This window comes from Ranitomeya variabilis, chromosome 4, assembly GCF_051348905.1.
Source record: "Ranitomeya variabilis isolate aRanVar5 chromosome 4, aRanVar5.hap1, whole genome shotgun sequence".
NCBI lineage: Eukaryota > Metazoa > Chordata > Amphibia > Anura > Dendrobatidae > Ranitomeya > Ranitomeya variabilis.
In genome coordinates, this window is record NC_135235.1 from 133,576,165 (window position 1) to 133,598,747 (window position 22,583).

Sequence of the window (22,583 nt, forward strand, 5' to 3'; positions counted from 1 at the left end):
TAGTGTTAAATTTCATTATTTACCATAATGTAATGATTACAATTAAACTTTCATATATTATAGATTCATTATCCACCAACTGAAATTTGTCAGGTCTTTTATTGTTTTAATACTGATGATTTTGGCATACAACTCCTGATAACCCAAAAAACCTGTCTCAATAAATTAGCATATCAAGAAAAGGTTCTCTAAATGACCTATTACCCTAATCTTCTGAATCAACTAATTAACTCTAAACACATGCAAAAGATACCCGAGGCTTTTAAAAACTCCCTGCCTGGTTCATTACTCAAAACCCCCATCATGGGTAAGACTAGCGACCTGACAGATGTCAAGAAGGCCATCATTGACACCCTCAAGCAAGAGGGTAAGACCCAGAAAGAAATTTCTCAACAAATAGGCTGTTCCCAGAGTGCTGTATCAAGGCACCTCAATGGTAAGTCTGTTGGAAGGAAACAATGTGGCAGAAAACGCTGTACAACGAGAAGAGGTGACCGGACCCTGAGGAAGATTGTGGAGAAGGACCGATTCCAGACCTTGGGGAACCTGAGGAAGCAGTGGACTGAGTCTGCCGTGTGCAGGAAATGGGCTACAGGTGCCGCATTCCCCAGGTAAAGCCACTTTTGAACCATAAACAGCGGCAGAAGCGCCTGACCTGGGCTACAGAGAAGCAGCACTGGACTGTTGCTAAGTGGTCCCAAGTACTTTTTTCTGATGAAAGCAAATTTTGCATGTCATTCGGAAATCAAGGTGCCAGAGTCTGGAGGAAGACTGGGGAGAAGGAAATGCCAAAATGCCTGAAGTCCAGTGTCAAGTACCCACAGTCAGTGATGGTGTGGGGTGCCATGTCAGCTGCTGGTGTTGGTCCACTGTGTTTCATCAAGGGCAGGGTCAATGCAGCTAGCTATCAGGAGATTTTGGAGCACTTCATGCTTCCCTCGGCTGAAATGCTTTATGGAGATGAAGATTTCATTTTTCAGCACGACCTGGCACCTGCTCACAGTGCCAAAACCACTGGTAAATGGTTTACTGACCATGGTATTACTGTGCTCAATTGGCCTGCCAACTCTCCTGACCTGAACCCCATAGAGAATCTGTGGGATATTGTGAAGAGAAAGTTGAGAGACGCAAGACCCAACACTCTGGATGAGCTTAAGGCCGCTATTGAAGCATCCTGGGCCTCCATAACATCTCAGCAGTGTCACAGCCTGATTGCCTCCATGCCACGCCGCATTGAAGCAGTCATTTCTGCCAAAGGATTCCCGACCAAGTATTGAGTGCATAACTGAACATTATTATTTGATGGTTTTTTTGTTTGGTATTAAAAAACACTTTTATTTGATTGGTCGGGTGAAATATGCTAATTTATTGAGACAGGTTTTTTGGGTTATCAGGAGTTGTAGGCCAAAATCATCAGTATTAAAACAATAAAAGACCTGACAAATTTCAGTTGGTGGATAATGAATCTATAATATATGAAAGTTTAATTGTAATCATTACATTATGGTAAATAATGAAATTTAACACTATATGCTAATTTTTTGAGAAGGACCTGTATATATATATATATAATACATATATTCTCCATTGCCCTACTGACACTGGGCTGGTTGACAGCCACATCTCTGGTAATGATCCTGCATAAGAAAACCATTCCGTCATGGCCCATAGCAGTGACAAGTGGACTGTGATGGACTTTAGACGAGCCAGCAGAGAAACTATTTATAAATACAAGATGAGTATACTATACTGAGTTAATCTTATGGAGGCAACACCTTTTAAGTGTACCTATCATTTGGAAAATGTTTTATATAATGTAGGTGCTGCATAATTCTGCAGATCGGTGCGATTTAGGCTCTTGAACCCCCACTGGTTAATCAAAATATCATTCTGAAGAACCCAAAGCCTGCTGGATCATGTTCAGCATTATGTACAGGCTCAACATTAAGTAAATGGCTCCATACACCACTCTCAAAAATATATATAATATATATATATATATATATATTAATAATTGTTTAAGTAAAATATCATTCTGATTCATGTGCAGCCTAAGACACATAAGGCATAAAGATTTGGCCAATATGATGAGAATTTTTTTATTGTAATACTTCTTGAGAAAGGGACTTAGACTACAAAAAAGTTTTCCAGTTATATGATTACGTTTCGGACAAATTGAACAGTTTAGAAATTACATGGTGGTCTAGTTCCAACAGAGTGAAAGCCACTCAATGTTCTTTACAATTTGGATTAAAGTGGGACCCACAGATTTCAGAAAGATTGGTCATCTATCAAATGCATATGAGACCTCCCGGATCCATTTGTTAACTCGAGAGGTAAGTGGCCGACACAGCGGGCAGGCAGTAACGTACTCTGCTCTCCCTGTTGAAAGTACAAGCATGATAGCTTGAGTGTAACGCTGACTGTTATGTATTGGCAGCTTTATACTTTCTGGGATAAAAGACAAACCATCTGTATCGTTTTTATCCGAAATCAATAGTACACATGAAAAAAATAAACTTTGTCACATATTTTATTTTAAAAAATCTGCTTCTTTCTCTACTCGAACAAATAATTTTTTTCCAAAACTCACAATTCCTGGGTAAAATCTGGGTTCAGTGAAAACAGAATGTGACATTATTAAGAAAGGAGATGGTAGTTAGTACTGATAAGATATTATGTAAAAGGGAGGTGGAGAAGGAGTAGCTAGAGGAAAAGCTCCCCCTTCCTCTCATTCTCTCCTCTTTACAAAAACTCTTATCAGCAGCAACTATCATCTCCTATCTCAGTAATGGGAAAGTCTGTCTTCACTGAATACAGATTTTACACCAGAATTGAGAATTTGAGAATGACTGATCATTCCTGGTGGAGAGAGAAGCAGATTTCTCTAATAAGATGCATTACAAAGTTTGTTATTTTCATGTGCATTATTAATTTATTAAAAAAAGAGATACTGATGTTACTCGTTAAGCAGAGAACTCCCCGTTATGATGCCTATTTGCCAAACAGGAGATACGATAGGGTTAGTCCTGGTCAGTTAACATCTTACCAGATATGCTTATGTGTTAAGTTGTAAAATACCATAGCTACATCTGGTCCATTTTAGTATTTATATAAGAAACTAAACAAACTCCATCGTGTCAAGTCAAATTCTTAGCCACAACAATCTTTCTAAATCTATTGAAAGGCATTCAAAGAGTAAGCTATAAAGAATGAAATGAAGGTAATAGCCAATCATAGCAGAGTGTCCTGATCTCTTCACAACATGCCTGCCCTTTGTTCGAACAAATTATCAGCGTGTTTGAACATTCTTCAGTTATGTTACCTAATTAGAATAAAGAATTGTTATTGACGAGACACAGTTTACTTTGCTAATCCAGGAGAAGGACAAGTTCCTACATGATGGTAATTAGACAGCATACAAAAATGATTCACTTTTTATATGAAGTGCACTGTTAACCAACACAATCATTTGGCATAAATGGCTTCTTTACGTATAATCATATGCTTCTAAGTCTACAGTAAAACCCAGATATGTTCAGTCATGGAACAATGCATGGAAAGATGGCAGATCGGATTACTGGCGTGTCTCCATATGAACATTATAGGGATGCTTTCAAGTTTGAAAGTTGTCTCCTATCCAAACGATAAGGGAAACTTTCCGATATCTGGGGTTCCAAACATTGTGGGTCCCACCGATCCCAAGAACTGGGGCTATGAGGAGCCACATCTGAATATAGCAGAGATCGATCAAGCGCACCACAAATCCATTTATTTTAATAGGAGCGCAGAAGATCAGATGTGCGCTATGCTCAGAAATCTCTGGCACTGCCATCAAGAGTTAATAGAGTGGTAGAGCACATGATCGACCTCCATTCCAATCAGCCAGGGTTCTTCAGAGCCATGTTTCTCCGGATCAGTAGGGATGATGGCGGTCCGACCCCTAGTAATTAGAAAGTTATCCCTTATCCCGTGGATAGGAGATAGCTTTTAAACTTGAGAACCCCCTTTAAATTGTTATAAATTATTTTCTCTAATATAGTCCAACTTGTGGATATGATTAATTAATTTTGGTGTACTGGATTTATTTAAAACTTCATATTCACATTTAATACATTAGGACTACTTCCAATAAAAGTCACTTGGTGTCCAGCCCTGCTGATCACTAACGTCACCACAGGACCCCAGGTATATATTATATTAAGACAAAATTGTTATCTAGCCATGTTCAAGCAACCCTGAGAGTCCAGCTTTTGGTGTGACCATAATTTAATACAATGATTTTGTGCAATCGATCATGGGAGGGGATTCAAAATATCTAGAAAGTCAGCTAATTACTGGTACTTGTTCCCAGTGCTTGTCTATTGGCTATGCAGACTAGTTGTGTTGTCCTGGCTAAAAAAAGCTCCTTCATATCGATCTTAAATTATAGTCTAATTACTACAATGAACTAATAAATGTTTGGACAAGACCAGCTGCCCACTACTCTGCTCTGAGCAATTCGCAGTCCTATTGAAAAGCATTCATTATCCTATTACAACCTCATTGAATGGAGAAGACAGGTGAGAGGTCTGCTCCAACTTTATGGAGTGTTAGCACAAGCTACAGTGAGAAACAGGTGGTGCAACCTCACATCCTAAAGAAAAACACAAGCTGACTTCCTCCGTTATACAGTATTTGATTTCACATGCAAAGCTTCAGCCAACTGTGTTCAAGCCTTGAAAGAAAAAGACACTTTGTAAGGCTGGGAATTTTGGTGTAAAATGATAAGGACGGAGAGCTTTAGCTTTTCATCCCAGTTGTATCATAAATATTTTCTATGTTTGCGGGGGAATGAATGTGCAAGCTCGTTCTTGCTCAGATATGCTGCTTTAGAAGGTCTCTCTCATATTCTAAGCGTCATAAAGAAAACATCTGCTCTGACTAGCATGAATACTTGTACAACAAAAGTCCACTGTCTTTGTATGTAAGAAACTCTCAAAATAAACCTATCGGTATATAAAATAATCACTCACAAAGACTGTTAGCCCCCCAAAATGGTAAAGCTTTCATCCTCTGTAGATGTGATTTCATAATTTATGTGCTGAATATTTGAGCTATTTTATGATTGCAGAGTCCTTGAACTTTTTGGACGCCTTGCAGTGCAGAAAATCTTTACCTCGGCTTCAGAAAACAGCTTGTGCTGTGGAGAAATTTCCAGGAATAGATTCAGCCAGTACCTGGAAAAGTAGGCATTTTCTGTACATCAGCAGGAATCATCCACTATAAAAGCCAATCTGGATAATCGGTATCTTCAGCTTCTTCCCCTGACTTTTCAATAAGAAAGACTTCCTAATTTAGGAAGTAATACACTGAAAAATGCACACATGCTTTAAAAAATGGCGCATTGCGGCTCAGCAGGTGCAAAAATTGGCCCTCTTCCATCTGCCTCCCCTGTTTCAAGCACAAAGTTTAATAGCAGTTTTTGACCCAAGATATAAATAATTTAAACAGCAGAACACTACCTCATCCAAAAATTAACCTTATCCTCTAGCAAACTGATTGAACGATTTGTAAGCGTCTTTAAGTCATTAGCCAACTTGTAGCCAAATAGTTTCATTGCTGGTTCACACACATCCTGAACTACTTGGGCTAATTTAAATGGTATGCTGAATCGCCACTTCTCAAACTGTTCAGAAGAGTTCTTTTGTGTAGAGTAGATACCATTATTTTCTTGGGAAGCTTGGGTGTTCTTGATGATCCACTCTTCCACCTGTGGTGTAAGTGTGATTCCAGCAAACCTATACATTTCCTTTGCCTTTTCAAGAGGAAATCTAGCAATGTCTTCATATCGTATGAGCATGTAGCGACCTCTAAGCCAATTTGGTTGACTCAAGCCAAGCTGTGCAGACATACGTATATTCTCACAGTTACCCTTTAATTTTTGAACTTCATCCTCATGTATGGGAGCTGCTCCTTCTAGAGCCCATTTTTTCCATAATTCATATTTTCCAGAGAAAGCTACCATGCGAGAGGCCAATACAGCTCTTGGGTCACGAACTAACTGTATTATCCTCATGTCAAGTCGTGGATCTTCAACAAGAGCGCGTAGAAACTCCAACTGTCGAATACGTACTGACTTAATAGCTACATGATCTTTTCTTAGACATGATTCCATTGCTAATGTCATATTAAGAGGACCACATCGACGATTCTTGCAGTGATATTTTTCAAAGGCTTTTTTCACAAAGGGAGTACACACTGGGTCTTCACATAAAGACTTACTAGAGCCTCTACGGAATAAGAATCTTGTAAGGTGGTTTTCAGAAGGTGGGGAAATAAAGTTCTCCAAGATATGTAGATCACAGAGGAGAAGTTGCTGGAGAACGTCTCTGTAAACAATTGCTGAACCAACCGCATTGGCACCAATCGATTCAAATGACACCGTTCTTTCAATGTGCCACAGAGGTTCAAACAAATAAAAGATATTTCCCTGTTGGTTAAAGAACTCTCCTACGAAAGATGAGCCAGTGCGCGTGGTGGCCATGAGCAGTATGTGCCTACGAGGCATTTTAGGAAGGTCCGCAGGAAATGGGTTTCTACCACCGAGTTGTAGGGTGACATTAACCAGTTGTTTCCTAAACTGAGAAAAGGCAGAGTCCAGCTCACTGAGTGACAGCAAGGAACCATTTTCTGAGTAGACAATATTGGTGCCTGTATTGTTGATCTCAAATATGTTCTGTGGCATTTGCTTCAGGTTAAGTTTGTCCGATACTCTGCAAGAAAAGAAATACGATATTACAACTTATCAGCATTTCCTAATTTTCATTAAATCCTGTGTATTTTGTATCTGAACATTATTCATTCTAGAAGCTGACTGATCCAACCAAAGAATGTCTACTACTACAAGTTTTACATATTTTTCTAGAACTGTTCTTTGTGTATATTGCATAAATATTAGATAAATTATGATGGTCTGCCAACAAAAGTCTTGTGAAAATAGCATGACTCTTTGCAGTAATTAGGTAATTACAAATTGTTGATGGAGAAAGTCAATAATAAGCAACAGCTGGATCTCTTTGGGTAGGTTTTACAAGTTAATGTTTCATAGAAAGACCACATGTACGTGGCCTAGAAATGGGAGTAAAGCCCATGTGGAGAAATACAGAGGGCCCTATTCATCAAAGCTTTTACGCCATGAAACTGGCATAAAAACTTTGCAAAGTTGCAAAAGTCTTGAGCAGCCTTGTGTTGTGCAAAAATTTGCAACTTTAGGTGCCAAAGTTGGGGTAGCTGGGGCAGCGCATGGTCAACTCCCACCAATTTAATTCATAACGAGTGGTGTCGTACCTTATGCACAATTATTTCTACAGTCCCGCACGTCACTTCGCTCCTCGCCTGACTCATTAAGAGGCATGACCGACGTGAAAACTGCAGGTCTTGATGAATTGGGGCTAGAGTCTCTATGTTGCAGTACTATGGATCTTTGGCCAATCAATATTCTTTTCTCTTGTTCCAATATATAAACACATATTAAAAATATTAATCTGTCAGTAGGATCAACCCTCCTAAGCCATCTATATGGGAATGCTGGTCATAGGAAGCTGAATAAATGAATACCTTGATCTCTGAGATCTGATGTCTTATTCCAGAGAAATCCACGTTTCTTCTTATATGTAAATGAGCTTTTCAAGACTATGGGCCGGACACTGACCTCCCTGAGTATCTGCCTCCAGAGCTTATTATAAATGAAGGGGGGAGTTACTAGTGTGATGTGTAATGATCACTTTCTGCTCTAGTGATCTCACTGTAGAACTGTGTGTGATTATAACTGACTCACCTGCAGGTTCCTCTCAGTGCTTCAGCTTCTATCTCACAGGCTGCCAGTGTTATAATATTGTAGGAACACAGCAGAACCGTGAAAGCTGCAGCTGTTAATATGTTTGTTATAAGACAGAGTTCAGTTCTACTGTTCTCTGTTAGTTACATGTATCACACTGGTAATGCCCCATTTTATTTAAGCTCTGGAGGCAGATTCTGTTACAGATCAGTGTACAACCCATAGCCTGGAACAGCTAATTTACATATAATTAAAAAGTAAATTTATCTGAAATAAAACATTGAATCTCCGATACTAAGGTATCATTTATTTTATTCAGCTTCGTAAAACCTGCATGCCCATATAGACGGCATAGAGGATTGATCCTACTGACAGATTCTCTTTAATTATGTATGAGCTTTTGGAGCCCTGCAGTACCCTTCTATGCCCCTGTTATAATATTTTCTGCAAACAGTGCATCTAACTACATAAAGAAAATTGACAGACACAATCTGCATATAATCGCTAAGAGTTACATGCTCTTATAGCAAAACATACAACCCCCACCCCTCATAATTGGTTAAAAATACTTTGCTACAAACATAAATCAAACTGGTTCACCATATTTAGTGGCCTGAATTCCCCTGAGGAAGCCACATGTGTGGCGATACGCGGAGGAAATACAGACACCTTACTTCGCCTAGGGTCTCTGTGATCTTATATGGTATTTATTCCTTGCACAAACACACTTTATTGCTTGATGTTAAATTTTGTATTAATCCTTGTTTTGGTATGTCAGCTTTATTATATGCATATTCTTTGTTAGACTATGTAATTGCACTTTATGCTGTGTGCTGATTATATTTCTTATTTTGGCAAGGAACCCTTGAATACAGGAGACAGGCGGTAATTCTGGTCACTTATCATGGTGAGCCAGTTTGATTTTTGCCTCCAGCACAATTGTGCTTTTTAAAGATTTTTTAAACATTTGTGCAGTTTCTTTGTGTTATGCAATTACACTTTTAATAAAATTGTATTTCCATGATGCCCACCAGTGTGCACTGCTACTATTTGTGTAGCTCTGGGATGTCTTTTTAAGTAAGCAGTACAACTAACCCACAAATTTTGCTTCTCCGTGTGTTGAGCTCAACACACATTTGACGAGTTGTTTTATAATAATAGATGTGACCTTCTAATTATATTACTGATTAGGGACAGGTTAATACTTCTGTAATGTAATATCACCCTTTGTGATTGGCCTGTATTGTACTTGTACTTTCATCAATCAGCTACTGCGTATGACTGCTTGGTCGAGCCAACAGACTTTAATGATCTCCACTTACTTCAATAAAACACACAAAAATCAAAGCGTAGCTGAACAAATTTCATCACAGTGTTGCTCATAAAGGGAAATTATGGTGCGGACTGTGAAGACTTGACCTGGAGCAGGAGAACCTCCTGGATTTGCAATCTCCAATTTCCTAATTTTTTCCAAGGGGCTAACTTTAAAGGTATTGCTTGTAATCTGAATTATTAGGGGTTAAAGGGAACCTGTCACTTCAGCAAACATTAGTTACCTTCAGATAATAGGGTTAAGCTGATTTATTCAAAGTGCGGCTACCAGGAGAAAATTAACTTATTTTCTCCCGGAAACCACCAGCTTTCAGTCATAGGGTTGTGCATGACTGTAAGCACAGTCTGGAATTTTATTTGACAGCTCATTCTGCACAGATGTGCTGCAGAGCCAGCTATCAGTCCAAGTGTTGGGGAGGGCTTACCGTCACCACTCATACTATCGTGAGCAGTGCTGTGAGTGAGCTGCGTCAGTACTCCTGCATAACTGAAAGCCAGTGAATCCTTGGAGGAAAAAAGTTATTTTTCTTCAGGTAGCCGCACTTTCAGGAAGACAGCAAAGCAGCATTGTTGACACTATTTAATTGCAGATTAACCCTATATTTTCAGATAAATAGTGTTTTCCAAGGTAATAGATTTCCTTTAAAAAGGCTTTTCGGCTTATGATATTGATAACCTATCTTTAGCATAGGCCATTAATATCAGATTCATGGGAACGCGATGCCCAGCATCCTCACAGATCAATTGTTTTCAACTCTGGCGCTGGCCAAATGTAAACAGTAAATGGATCCAAAACAGATGTATCCGGCATTAAAAAAGCATTGATTGGCGGTAGTGCAATCAGTGATCTCATATTGATGATCTTAGGATAGGTCATAAATATCATAAAGCCAGATAACCCCTTTAAAAACAGCCTAACATTCTTCCATTTTCTGTTCACCATTACCTAAACTATGTCCTAGTATCTTACTTTGAGATGATCTTGTTTTCCTTCTCAATGATGACCAGAACCACGACTAAGACTATGAAAAGAGCATATTTGGCTTTTATCCTGATTGTCCTCAGCAAATCTCTGATGTCCATGGGGGGGTACCGAAATCTATCCATGGCAGACAAGGTTTCCAATGGAACATCACTTTTTCTATTTTTTGGTGCGAGAATTTGTTTCTCCTTCAGGCATTAGGACAAAGCCAAGTCTCAAGAATCTTTGCATCTTCAATTATTTCCCTACAAAGAAAAAAAGTGTTATATTGTTTTTGTACTAAGATACAATAGTAACCTCAAAATACACAAACTACTGTGTAGCTGCCCATTCTACTAACTTTTAATAATATGCAGTATAGAGATTCAGCAATGCTTCACTAAAGACTATAGGTGTACCTTCATATTTCTAAAATCTTAAATATCAGAACACAAACTTCAAAAATATACTGCCTGGTGTTGCATCACACCACACAAGTGTAACATCTATGCTGGTTGCTGCTTCAGCCACCAGGCTGCACTGCGCCTTTGATGCCGGAGATGAGTGACAGCATCGGTCCTGTTCCTGGGATTTTTGGTGCTGCTGGATCATGGAGCTATGGGCTTAATTGATTGGATTTCGATTACTAATTTCTCAGAGCACTGGGGGGGCTCTCTGCTATTTAAACTCCTGGGTCTCTGACTTCCACCATCAATTAGGTTTTCTACCTGGTTTGTGCTAGTCATTGGTTGTGTTGGTTTCCTGACCTCGCAATACATTTTGACTCTATTCTTTTTTTACGACTCTGTTCCTGAAGTGACCTCTTGGCATTGACCTTGCTTGGCAACCTTTCCTGCCTCTGCTTCCTCTTCTGGATGGCAGCCCTTCCATGGAATCAATCAACTGGACCCTGTTGTAAGACTAGGTCTTTAGCCCCCGTCTCACTAAGCGAGATCGCTAGCGAGATCGCTGCTGAGTCACAAGTTTCGTGACGCAACAGCGACCTCCGTAGCGATCTCGCTTTGTGTGACACGTAGCAGCGACCAGGCCCCTGCTGTGAGATCGCTGGTCGTGTCGGAATGGCCTGGACCTTTTTTTGATCGTTGAGGTCCCGCTGGGTAGCACACATCGCTGTGTTTGACACCTTACCAACGACCTCGTTGACGACTCAGACACTGAATCGTCATAATAGCTCCCATGTGAGATCGTTGTACAGGTCACTACAGGTCGCTGGTGAGATGTCAAACAGTGAGATCGCAGCTGCGATCGTTAGTAAGATCTCACTGTTTGACATCTCACCAGCGACCACATAGCGACGCAGCAACGATCCCTGACAGGTCGTATCGTTGTCGGGATCGCTTTAGCGTCGCTAAGTGAGACGGGGCCTTTTGTGCAGAGGCTAAAGGGTGAAAAACAGATTCCTCTAGAATCTGTCAGAAAGAGTGGCTTTTGCCAAGTCTATCCGAGGTAGCCTTTTGAGCCTGTGGCCTCTGACAGCCATGAAAACAAGCAATACACTTAACAATAAGAGTATATTCACAAACTGCGGATATTTCTTTTCTGAAAAGAGAGTTTGCAGAAATCCATGTGTTTCCAGCCAAACCAACCCATACAGATAAATGGCACTGAATTTTCTGAGTTAATGTACACAAATGTTCCCTTCATGCAGTTATGAGAGATGAAGTAACTGTAACTGCTAAGGGAACATTTAGTGTCCTGGATGTGGGTTTATGGGCCAATGTGGACACCTATGTAGTAACATGATGAGAGATAACTTAATGTTATATGAATCCATTCATTAGTGAGTGGAAACATTTGCAGGAGTCTTGATTGATTTTCATTCTGTACATTACATTTTTATCTGCTTGTTAACAAAATTTAGATTTAATTGTGTGAACTTCACCAAGAAAGATATGACTTTTTAGGTTTTAAAGTCATTTGTCAACTTCTGAGAAGGAACCAACTGATTATTTGCCAAACGAGAGTTGAGTGTCTTTTTCTAATTTATGCTTTGTGTGAGAGAGCTAAAATAAGTTTTTAATTATCCCCATCATCATTTTCTTGTCTTTCTTGGAAAGGCGACATATGGTTCCAATTGCGATACAGCCACACAGACAGACACTCGCCCTATGTGCAGAGAAAAATAAAGACATCTACAGACATCTTCATGACAGCTGCGAAATACACAGAAAAATAAAGCCAAAAATCGACAAAGATGGACAGCGTCTACACTGGATACATATACAGCCGATCTTCCATTGAATGTAGACAATGACAATATTTAATATGCTTTACAAATGGACTTTTCAGAAGTATTTTCAGTGTCTCCCCCATATAAATGTCATTATAAATGTTACAGAAATATATAAAATATGAGCCAATATAATCTCTCTTTTTGCTAAAACAGTTTTATAAGATGATCACCGTCTGTCCATCTACACAGACCTCCCGGGGTCAGGAGTAGCCTGTGGTGCATCTCATCACAATGTGTTTAATTCTTTTGCAAAACTGGCATAGGAGAAATTAATTATTAAATATTATCTACGAACAACAGGTAATTAGTGTTGAGCGATACCGTCCGATACTTGAAAGTATCGGTATCGGAAAGTATCGGCCGATACCGGCAAAGTATCGGATCTAATCCGATACCGATACCCGATACCAATACAAGTCAATGGGACTCAAGTATCGGACGGTATCCCTGATGGTTCCCAGGGTCTGAAGGAGAGGAAACTCTCCTTCAGGCCCTGGGATCCATATTAATGTGTAAAAGAAAGAATTAAAATAAAAAATATTGCTATACTCACCTCTCCGACGCAGCCTGGACCTTACCGAGGGAACCGGCAGCGTTCTTTGCTTAAAATGCGCGCGTTTACTACCTTCCGTGATGTCACGGCTTGTGATTGGTCGCGTGCCACCCATGTGGCCACGACGCGACCAATCACAGCAAGCCGTGACGTAATTTTCAGGTCCTGAATGCCTAATTCAGCATTCAGGACCTGAAAATTACGTCACGGCTTGCTGTGATTGGTCGCGTCGCGGTCACATGGGCGGCACGCAACCAATCACAAGCCGTGATGTAATTTTAAAATGCGCGCATTTCCTGCCTCCCGTGACGTCACGGCTTGTGATTGGTCGCGTCGCCCATGTGGCCGGCGACGCGACCAATCACAGCAAGCCGTGACGTAATTTTCAGGTCCTGAATGCCTAATTCTGCATTCAGGACCTGAAAATTACGTCACGGCTTGCTGTGATTGGTCGCGTCGCGGCCACATGGGCGGCACGCGACCAATCACAAGCCGTGACGTCACGGAAGGTAGTAAACGCGCGCATTTTAAGCAAAGAACGCTGCCAGTTCCCTCGGTAAGGTCCAGGCTGCGTCGGAGAGGTGAGTATAGCAATATTTTTTATTTTAATTCTTTCTTTTACACATTAATGTTGTTTCGATACCGATACCCGATACCACAAAAGTATCGGATCTCGGTATCGGAATTCCGATACCCGCAAGTATCGGCCGATACTTGCGGTATCGGAATGCTCAACACTACAGGTAATATCTTTCTACAGGATAGAAGAAAAAAATTGCGCCAGCGTCAAAGGTAAATTAAAAACATAAATGCTTTATTCCTTCTACTTAAAAAGGTAACATGCCATATCACACAAGGAAAACACCTAAAACACATTTCAAGCCTGTTGAGCCATAAAGGCTTCAAACGCATCAGATGATTTTTTTTTCTGTCTTCGTTGTCTGATGTCATGTTACCTTTTGAAGAAGAAGAAATGAACCATCTATGTTTTTATCATACCTTAGACGCTGGCACAATATTTCCATGGTTCATACTGGTTCCATTACTACCCTTAGAGAAAAGATTATGTGTACTTCTGAACAATCCCTTAAAATCAATGGACTCTCCATATAAAGCACAAATATCAAGGGTGTTCCATAATAACACTCTGCTCTGGCTCATAAGTGAACATTATTTTTTGAAACATGTTTTATTCAACCTAAATTCTCTTGAATTTGCAGGACGTTATTCATCGATAATATATATTATATATATACAATACAGACCAAAAGTTTGGACACACCTTCTCATTTAAAGATTTTCTACATTTTCATGACTATGAAAATTGTACATTGTACATTCACACTGAAGGCATCAAAACTATGAATTAACACATGTGGAATTATATACTTAACAAAAAAGTGCGAAGCAACTGAAATTATGTCTTATATTCTAGGTTCTTCAAAGTAGCCACATTTTGCTTTGATGACTGCTTTGGACACTCTTGGCATTCTCTTGATGAGCTTCAAGAGGTAGTCATGGTTTTCCAACAATCTTGAAGGAGTTCCCAGAGATGCTTAGCACTTGTTGGCCCTTTTGCCTTCACTCTGCGGTCCAGCTCATCCCAAACCATCTCGATTGGGTTCAGGTCTGGTGACTGTGGAGGCCAGGTCATCTGGCGTAGCACCCCATCACTCTCCTTCTTGGTCAAATAGCCTTACACAGCCTGGAGGTGTGTTTGGGGTCATTGTCCTGTTGACAAATAAATGATTGTCCAACTAAACGCAAACCGGATGGAATAGCATGCCGCTGCAAGATGCTGTGGTAGCCATGCTGGTTCAGTATGCCTTCAGTTTTGAACAAATCCCCAACAGTGTCACCAGCAAGGCACCCCCATACCATCACACCTCCTCCTCCATGCTTCACTGTGGGAACCAGGCATGTAGAGTCCATCCGTTCGCCTTTTCTGCATCGCGCAAAGACACGGCGGTTGGAACCAAAGATCTCAAATTTGGACTTATCAGACCAAAGCACAGGTCTAATGTCCATTCCTTGTGTTCTTTAGCCCAAACAAGTCTCTTCTGCTTGTTGCCTGTCCTTAGCAGTGGTTTCCCTGCAGCTATTTTACCATGAAGGCCTGCTGCACAAAATCTCCTCTTAACAGTTATTGTAGAGATGTGTCTGCTGCTAGAACTCTGTATGGCATTGACCTGGTCTCTAATCTGAGCTGCTGTTAACCTGCGATTTCTGAGGCTGGTGACTCGGATAAACTTATCCTCAGAAGCAGAGGTGACTCTTGGTCTTCCTTTCCTGGGGCGGTCCTCATGTGAGCCAGTTTCTTTGTAGCGCTTGATGGTTTTTGTCACTGCACTTGGGGACACTTTCATAGTTTTCCCAATTTTTCGGACTGACTGACCTTCATTTCTTAAAGTAATGTTAGACACTGGTTTTTCTTTACTTAGCTGCTTTTTTCTTGCCATAATAGAAATTCTAACAGTCTATTCAGTAGGACTATCAGCTGTGTATCCACCAGACTTCTGTCTAACACAACTGATGGTCTCAATCCCATTTATAAGGGCACACCTGTGAAGTGAAAACCATTCCCGGTGACTACCTCTTGAAGCTCATCAAGAGAATGCCAAGAGTGTGCAAAGCAGTCATCAAAGCAAAAGGTGGCTACTTTGAAGAACCTAGAATATAAGACATAATTTCAGTTGTTTCACACTTTTTTGTTAAGTATATAATTCCACGTGTGTTAATTCGTAGTTTTGATTCCTTCACTGTGAATGTACAATTTTCATAGTCATGAGTATACAGAAAAATCTTTAAATGAGGTGTGTCCAAACTTTTGGTCTGTACTGTATATATGTATATATATACCGTATATATACATATATATAAATATTTATATACACACACAGTATATATATATATATATTATATATATATGTATGTATGTATGTACATATTCAGAGTGAAGTTCTCTACATCTATTGTAGAATCAGTTTTAGATTTAATATTTATTTACAATTATTTACAAATATATTTACATTAATGAACCATAAAAAACAATACTTAGCAAAAGCCAAAATTTGTGAAAATTACACCAACAACTCTGACTCCAGTAAAACAGTCTCTGATTTAAAAGTTTAAAAAAGTCACCAGCAACATATGCTTGTTGTCTCGTTATCTGTCATCAAAAATTGGTCATAGAAACAGGAAAAAAGTATCTTTCAAGTAAACAACAGCTGCAAGGATATTTAAAAAGTCATGCGTTCATGTCACATTTTCTCCTCAGACAGCACAAATCCCCAAGAGCCTGTGCCACACTTATCCTCCGAGCCACTCATTCTTAGCCATTATGGGAAAATTAAGGGTCATTTTCAGTATGCTTTTAACTTTACAAAAAAAAGAACAGGAATCCCTACTGAGAATTAAGCCGGTTATACTGAAACTTGATGGATGTAAAAAATATTTTGAAAATGCCGCTGTAGTAGTACGGAAGCTTCTCATCTCTCCTGTAGAAATGTCAGCCAGGTTAGTTACATAGTGATTCCTTACACCTTATTTTCTATAGAAGTAAATATATAATAAGAACAATATGTGTTATTTGTTCACTTGAAAGTTGATATAAAAACATCTGGATGCCATAATCATTCATGTGACCGCTGCAGCCAATTACTGGCCTCAGTGGTAATGTGTGCATGTAAGGAATGGGACTGATGAGGCCAGTGATTGTCTGCAGAGGTTCTATGATGATGGATGTGATGTATCGTAATTGCAGCAGGACCGTTGATACCATTGGAGTGGTGGATGAGTAATGTTTATTTTATTTTACCATATTTCATACTCTTTGCCAGTTTGTGAAAAATTCTGGCCAACTACCTTAAAATAATTCTGGTTACTTCTTTTTGAAACTTATAAAAATGCATTCTCTACATTGTGTCTGGAGAAAAATCACGTTTCTCTGGCACACTGCTTATGTTTCTTGGTTGTTGATCCACTAATCACAAGTGGTACAGGGAGCTAGGACTAAACCTCTTGTACCACTCACTGCCATTATTGACTCTGGATACAAAGAAAAGAAGGAATAAAATATGAAATCCATATGTGACATAATAATAATATGGGAGATATATTGGTTGCACACTATTCTGTATATATAAGGGCAGGAGAACTTCTGAAAATCAAATTGCATCGAAAGCACATTCACTTAGATTGGTTCATCGAGTACAAACTGAATGCTCAGAAATAAAGGATGACTGATTCTATGACTGACCAGACACAGCCCTTCAGATAAGAATGAATCCAGACAGGTGTATGTGCTTCCCAGGCTTCAGGTATGTATATACTGTGATGTATCACCCAGTGCACAGGATAAGGCCAATCCACAGCTACACATTGCAAGAGAGAGAAAGTCCAGCACTTGGGGTAACATCTTCTAAAACGTTATTTACAATTATTAAAAAACAACAAAAATACATAGTACACATATTGGCAGTCCCAAAACATGTACAAAACTCCAGCGCGTTTCACGATGAACACAGCTCTTCCACAGCCATAGCAATATGAAATCGTACTATTGTTCATTGTTTCAAGTAGTGATGAGCGAACGTGTTCAGATAAGGTGTTATCAGAGCCTGCTCGGGTGCTAACCAAGTGTCTTCGGCAGGCTTGAATAATATGTTTAAGTCCCCAAGCCTGTCTCGTGGCTGTTCAACAGCTGCAACACATGCTTGGATTGTCTAAGAAACAGGCAATCCCTCCATGTTTTGTGGCTGTCGAACAGCCGCGAGACATTCAATCACGGGAACTCGAACATAATTTTCGAACCCACCGAAGACTGTCGGTTAGCACACGAGCATGGCGGATAACACCGTATCCGAGCACGTTCCCTCATCACTAGTTGTCAGTCATAACATAGTGATGGCATACACTCAGGACAATCCCAATATGTGATTGGTGAAGGCCTGATATTCGACATAATCAGCGATCACCTGCCATATGCCCCGTCACATTGAACGGAGTGGCAAAGCACATCTATGCTTGATGTGTAGTGGCCGCTGCCAGGTATTGCAGAATAGCTCCTATTCTTTTTCAAGGTGGAGCAAATAACAGCTGATCGGTGGATAGATGATCAATATGTTGTGATTGGACAACCCCTTTAAAGAACAGTTTGTGGTTGATTAGACAAAGTCAGAGGTCCCCTTTAATGGCTTTAATATAAACAGTCAAACAACAAAGCCTATAGTGATAATTACCTAACTAATTTCAACTGTTTACAGAAGGATTTGCGCTCCACAACATTGTCACAAACCTTGATAAGAGATGCTGATTCCCAGGAAATACAAACATTTGTTAGATATTTACCAAAAAAACACTTCAAAAAAGCAAACAGAAGCTGAAGCATGTGCTGTCATTAGGACTGTGGTCATGTTGGAAACATATGGTCTATGAAATATGTAAGATTGCTTGCCAACATAAGACGTTGTTCTGTGAAACACTGAGGATTCTGGCGTCTCCAGTTCAGCATTCAAAGATTGCCAATAACCCAAAATGACATATATACTATGGGCAAACCACTGACTGATTAATGGCTAAAACCTACTGATTCTACATTCTAATTATCACTGCGGACTCTCAGATTTCATAGTAAAACCTTTGAGAACATATGCAGAGCTTACAGTCTGGCTTGTTGTTATAATCTCAGACGCATTACTAATTAACTTATAATAAAAACTCTAATTGCATAGTATATTTGTACAGCGTAGTTATATTCTGGGACACTGCCGAAATGGTGTCCTTTTCCACAAAAATCTTAGTTCACAATTACAATTCCCTCATGTGTACATCAAGGGTAATTTAATTAATCTAACAACTAGAGTTGAGCAACTTTCATTTTTTTAAGATCGAGTCGGGTTTTGTGAAACCCGATTTTGTCCAGAGTCGAGTCGAGTGCAGTCGGCCGATTATCGCTAAAAGTCGGGGATCGACCGAAACACGAAACCCAATGCAAGTCAATGGGGAAGCATAGTCGGCAGTGAGTGGAGGCCAGGAAAACACCTACAGTGCCCATTTTAATGCCAAAAACATCCATTCTTGTTTCTGAAGCTTGTCAATCTTAATTAACTTTATAATAATAGTTGGGCATAGGGAATTGGGGGTCATTTGGCAAAAGTTGTGGGGGGAGTAGGGCCGGCTCAAGTTTTTCGTGGGCCCAGGAAATGCGGACTACGTCACGGCGGTGTTGCAGGGAAAGGTAAGTATTTCAACGTTGCAAGTGCTGTGATCCTGAGCAAGCAGGGGGGGCCCACTCGTTCGCATTGGCACTGGCACAGGGCCCCTCAAAGTACAGCGATGTGTGTTTGCATGGCGGGGGCGCCTCCCACCAGCAGCAACACTTTTGCGTACTCTGAGGGGCCCTGTGCCAGTGACGTCGCCAACAAGTATGCCCCCCCACCTGATGAAGGAACCTGCACTTTCATCTGCACCTTCCTCTCTGTCCCTGTGTAAGGTGGTATAACATGCGGGAAGGGGAACCTTACTTTCAGCAGGGTCAGATTCTGGCTGTGTAGAGTATAAGGGGAATGTAGTGGTCTAGGTCAATGTACCAGCAGACTCATCTAGCAGTGGCTGGGCAATGGGCAGGATGAGGAGGAAACAGATATAGGGCCAAAGAATAAAGTAGGCTAAATGCAGTTCAAAATTGGTAACAGGACTAAACAGGCGACATTGCTTTGTTCAGTGGAGTAGCAAACCCAAGAGCAGCAGACACTGTTTCAAGGGCCTAACCACACTAGTAGGCCAAATGCAGTTTAATATCTGATAGTATAGGGCGAAAGCCAGAATGTGGAAGCTCAGCTTTGTTCAGTTGAGGACAACACCAGGCAGGGGCAGACAGACACCTTTAGTAGGCCGGAACAGCCAATTGCATTTTTAAAAATGGTAATTTGGAACTGAAGGTTGAAGCTCAGCTTTATTCAGTTGAGGACAACACCAGGCAGGGGCAGACAGACACCTTTAGTAGGCCGGAACAGCCAATTGCATTTTTAAAAATGGTAATTTGGAACAGAAGGTAGAAGCTCAGCTTTATTCAGTTGAGGACAACACCAGGCAGGGGCAGACATTCACCTTTAGTAGGCCGGAACAGCCAATTGCATTTTTAAAAATGGTAATTTGGAACAGAAGGTAGAAGCTCAGCTTTATTCAGTTGAGGACAACACCAGGCAGGGGCAGACATTCACCTTTAGTAGGCCGGAACAGCCAATTGCATTTTTAAAAATGGTAATTTGGAACTGAAGGTTGAAGCTCAGCTTTATTCAGTTGAGGACAACACCAGGCAGGGGCAGACATTCACCTTTAGTAGGCCGGAACAGCCAATTTTTAAAAAAAACAGCAGTTAGTAAGAGACAGAAGGTAGAAGCTCAGCTTTATTCAGTTGAGGACAACACCAAGCAGGGGCAGACAGAAACCTTTAGTAGGCCGGAACAGCCAATTGCATTTTTAAAAATGGTAATTTGGAACTGAAGGTTGAAGCTCAGCTTTATTCAGTTGAGGACAACACCAGGCAGGGGCAGACAGACACCTTTAGTAGGCCGGAACAGCCAATTTTTTTAAAAAAACAGCAGTTAGTAAGAGGCAGAAGGTAGAAGCTCAGCTTTATTCAGTTGAGGACAACACCAGGCAGGGGCAGACATTCACCTTTAGTAGGCCGGAACAGCCAATTTTTTAAAAAAACAGCAGTTAGTAAGAGGCAGAAGGTAGAAGCTCAGCTTTATTCAGTTGAGGACAACACCAGGCAGGGGCAGACAGACACCTTTAGTAGGCCGAAACAGCCAATTGCATTTTTAAAAATGGTAATTTGGAACTGAAGGTTGAAGCTCAGCTTTATTCAGTTGAGGACAACACCAGGCAGGGGCAGACATTCACCTTTAGTAGGCCGGAACAGCCAATTTTTTAAAAAAACAGCAGTTAGTAAGAGGCAGAAGGTAGAAGCTCAGCTTTATTCAGTTGAGGACAACACCAGGCAGGGGCAGACAGACACCTTTAGTAGGCCGGAACAGCCAATTTTTTAAAAAAACAGCAGTTAGTAAGAGGCAGAAGGTAGAAGCTCAGCTTTATTCAGTTGAGGACAACACCAGGCAGGGGCAGACATTCACCTTTAGTAGGCCGGAACAGCCAATTGCATTTTTAAAAATGGTAATTTGGAACTGAAGGTTGAAGCTCAGCTTTATTCAGTTGAGGACAACACCAGGCAGGGGCAGACAGACACCTTTAGTAGGCCGGAACAGCCAATTTTTTAAAAAAACAGCAGTTAGTAAGAGGCAGAAGGTAGAAGCTCAGCTTTATTCAGTTGAGGACAACACCAGGCAGGGGCAGACATTCACCTTTAGTAGGCCGGAACAGCCAATTTTTAAAAAAAACAGCAGTTAGTAAGAGGCAGAAGGTAGAAGCTCAGCTTTATTCAGTTGAGGACAACACCAGGCAGGGGCAGACAGACACCTTTAGTAGGCCGGAACAGCCAATTGCATTTTTAAAAATGGTAATTTGGAACTGAAGGTTGAAGCTCAGCTTTATTCAGTTGAGGACAACACCAGGCAGGGGCAGACATTCACCTTTAGTAGGCCGGAACAGCCAATTGCATTTTTAAAAATGGTAATTTGGAACAGAAGGTAGAAGCTCAGCTTTATTCAGTTGAGGACAACACCAGGCAGGGGCAGACATTCACCTTTAGTAGGCCGGAACAGCCAATTGCATTTTTAAAAATGGTAATTTGGAACTGAAGGTTGAAGCTCAGCTTTATTCAGTTGAGGACAACACCAGGCAGGGGCAGACAGACACCTTTAGTAGGCCGGAACAGCCAATTGCATTTTTAAAAATGGTAATTTGGAACTGAAGGTTGAAGCTCAGCTTTATTCAGTTGAGGACAACACCAGGCAGGGGCAGACAGACACCTTTAGTAGGCCGGAACAGCCAATTTTTTAAAAAAACAGCAGTTAGTAAGAGGCAGAAGGTAGAAGCTCAGCTTTATTCAGTTGAGGACAACACCAGGCAGGGGCAGACATTCACCTTTAGTAGGCCGGAACAGCCAATTTTTTAAAAAAACAGCAGTTAGTAAGAGGCAGAAGGCAGAAGCTCAGCTTTATTCAGTTGAGGACAACACCAGGCAGGGGCAGACAGACACCTTTAGTAGGCCGGAACAGCCAATTGCATTTTTAAAAATGGTAATTTGGAACTGAAGGTTGAAGCTCAGCTTTATTCAGTTGAGGACAACACCAGGCAGGGGCAGACATTCACCTTTAGTAGGCCGGAACAGCCAATTGCATTTTTAAAAATGGTAATTTGGAACAGAAGGTAGAAGCTCAGCTTTATTCAGTTGAGGACAACACCAGGCAGGGGCAGACATTCACCTTTAGTAGGCCGGAACAGCCAATTGCATTTTTAAAAATGGTAATTTGGAACTGAAGGTTGAAGCTCAGCTTTATTCAGTTGAGGACAACACCAGGCAGGGGCAGACAGACACCTTTAGTAGGCCGGAACAGCCAATTGCATTTTTAAAAATGGTAATTTGGAACTGAAGGTTGAAGCTCAGCTTTATTCAGTTGAGGACAACACCAGGCAGGGGCAGACAGACACCTTTAGTAGGCCGGAACAGCCAATTTTTTAAAAAAACAGCAGTTAGTAA

At 40.7% G+C, this 22,583-nt stretch overlaps 1 protein-coding gene across 1 annotated transcript in view; it reads right to left on the bottom strand.

The window, feature by feature from the left end:
• Positions 1-1,958: 1,958 nt before the first annotated feature.
• CHST3 (carbohydrate sulfotransferase 3) overlaps positions 1,959-22,583 on the bottom strand; it is a 180,588-nt gene continuing 159,963 nt past the window's right edge. The window contains exons 3-4 of the mRNA XM_077259277.1: positions 10,122-10,378; positions 1,959-6,755 (exon numbers count right to left, since the gene is read on the bottom strand). Of these exons, the coding sequence (XP_077115392.1) occupies positions 5,501-6,755; positions 10,122-10,258 (1,392 nt within the window). The 5' untranslated portion in view covers positions 10,259-10,378 and the 3' untranslated portion in view covers positions 1,959-5,500. The remainder of the gene's footprint in view (positions 6,756-10,121; positions 10,379-22,583) is intronic.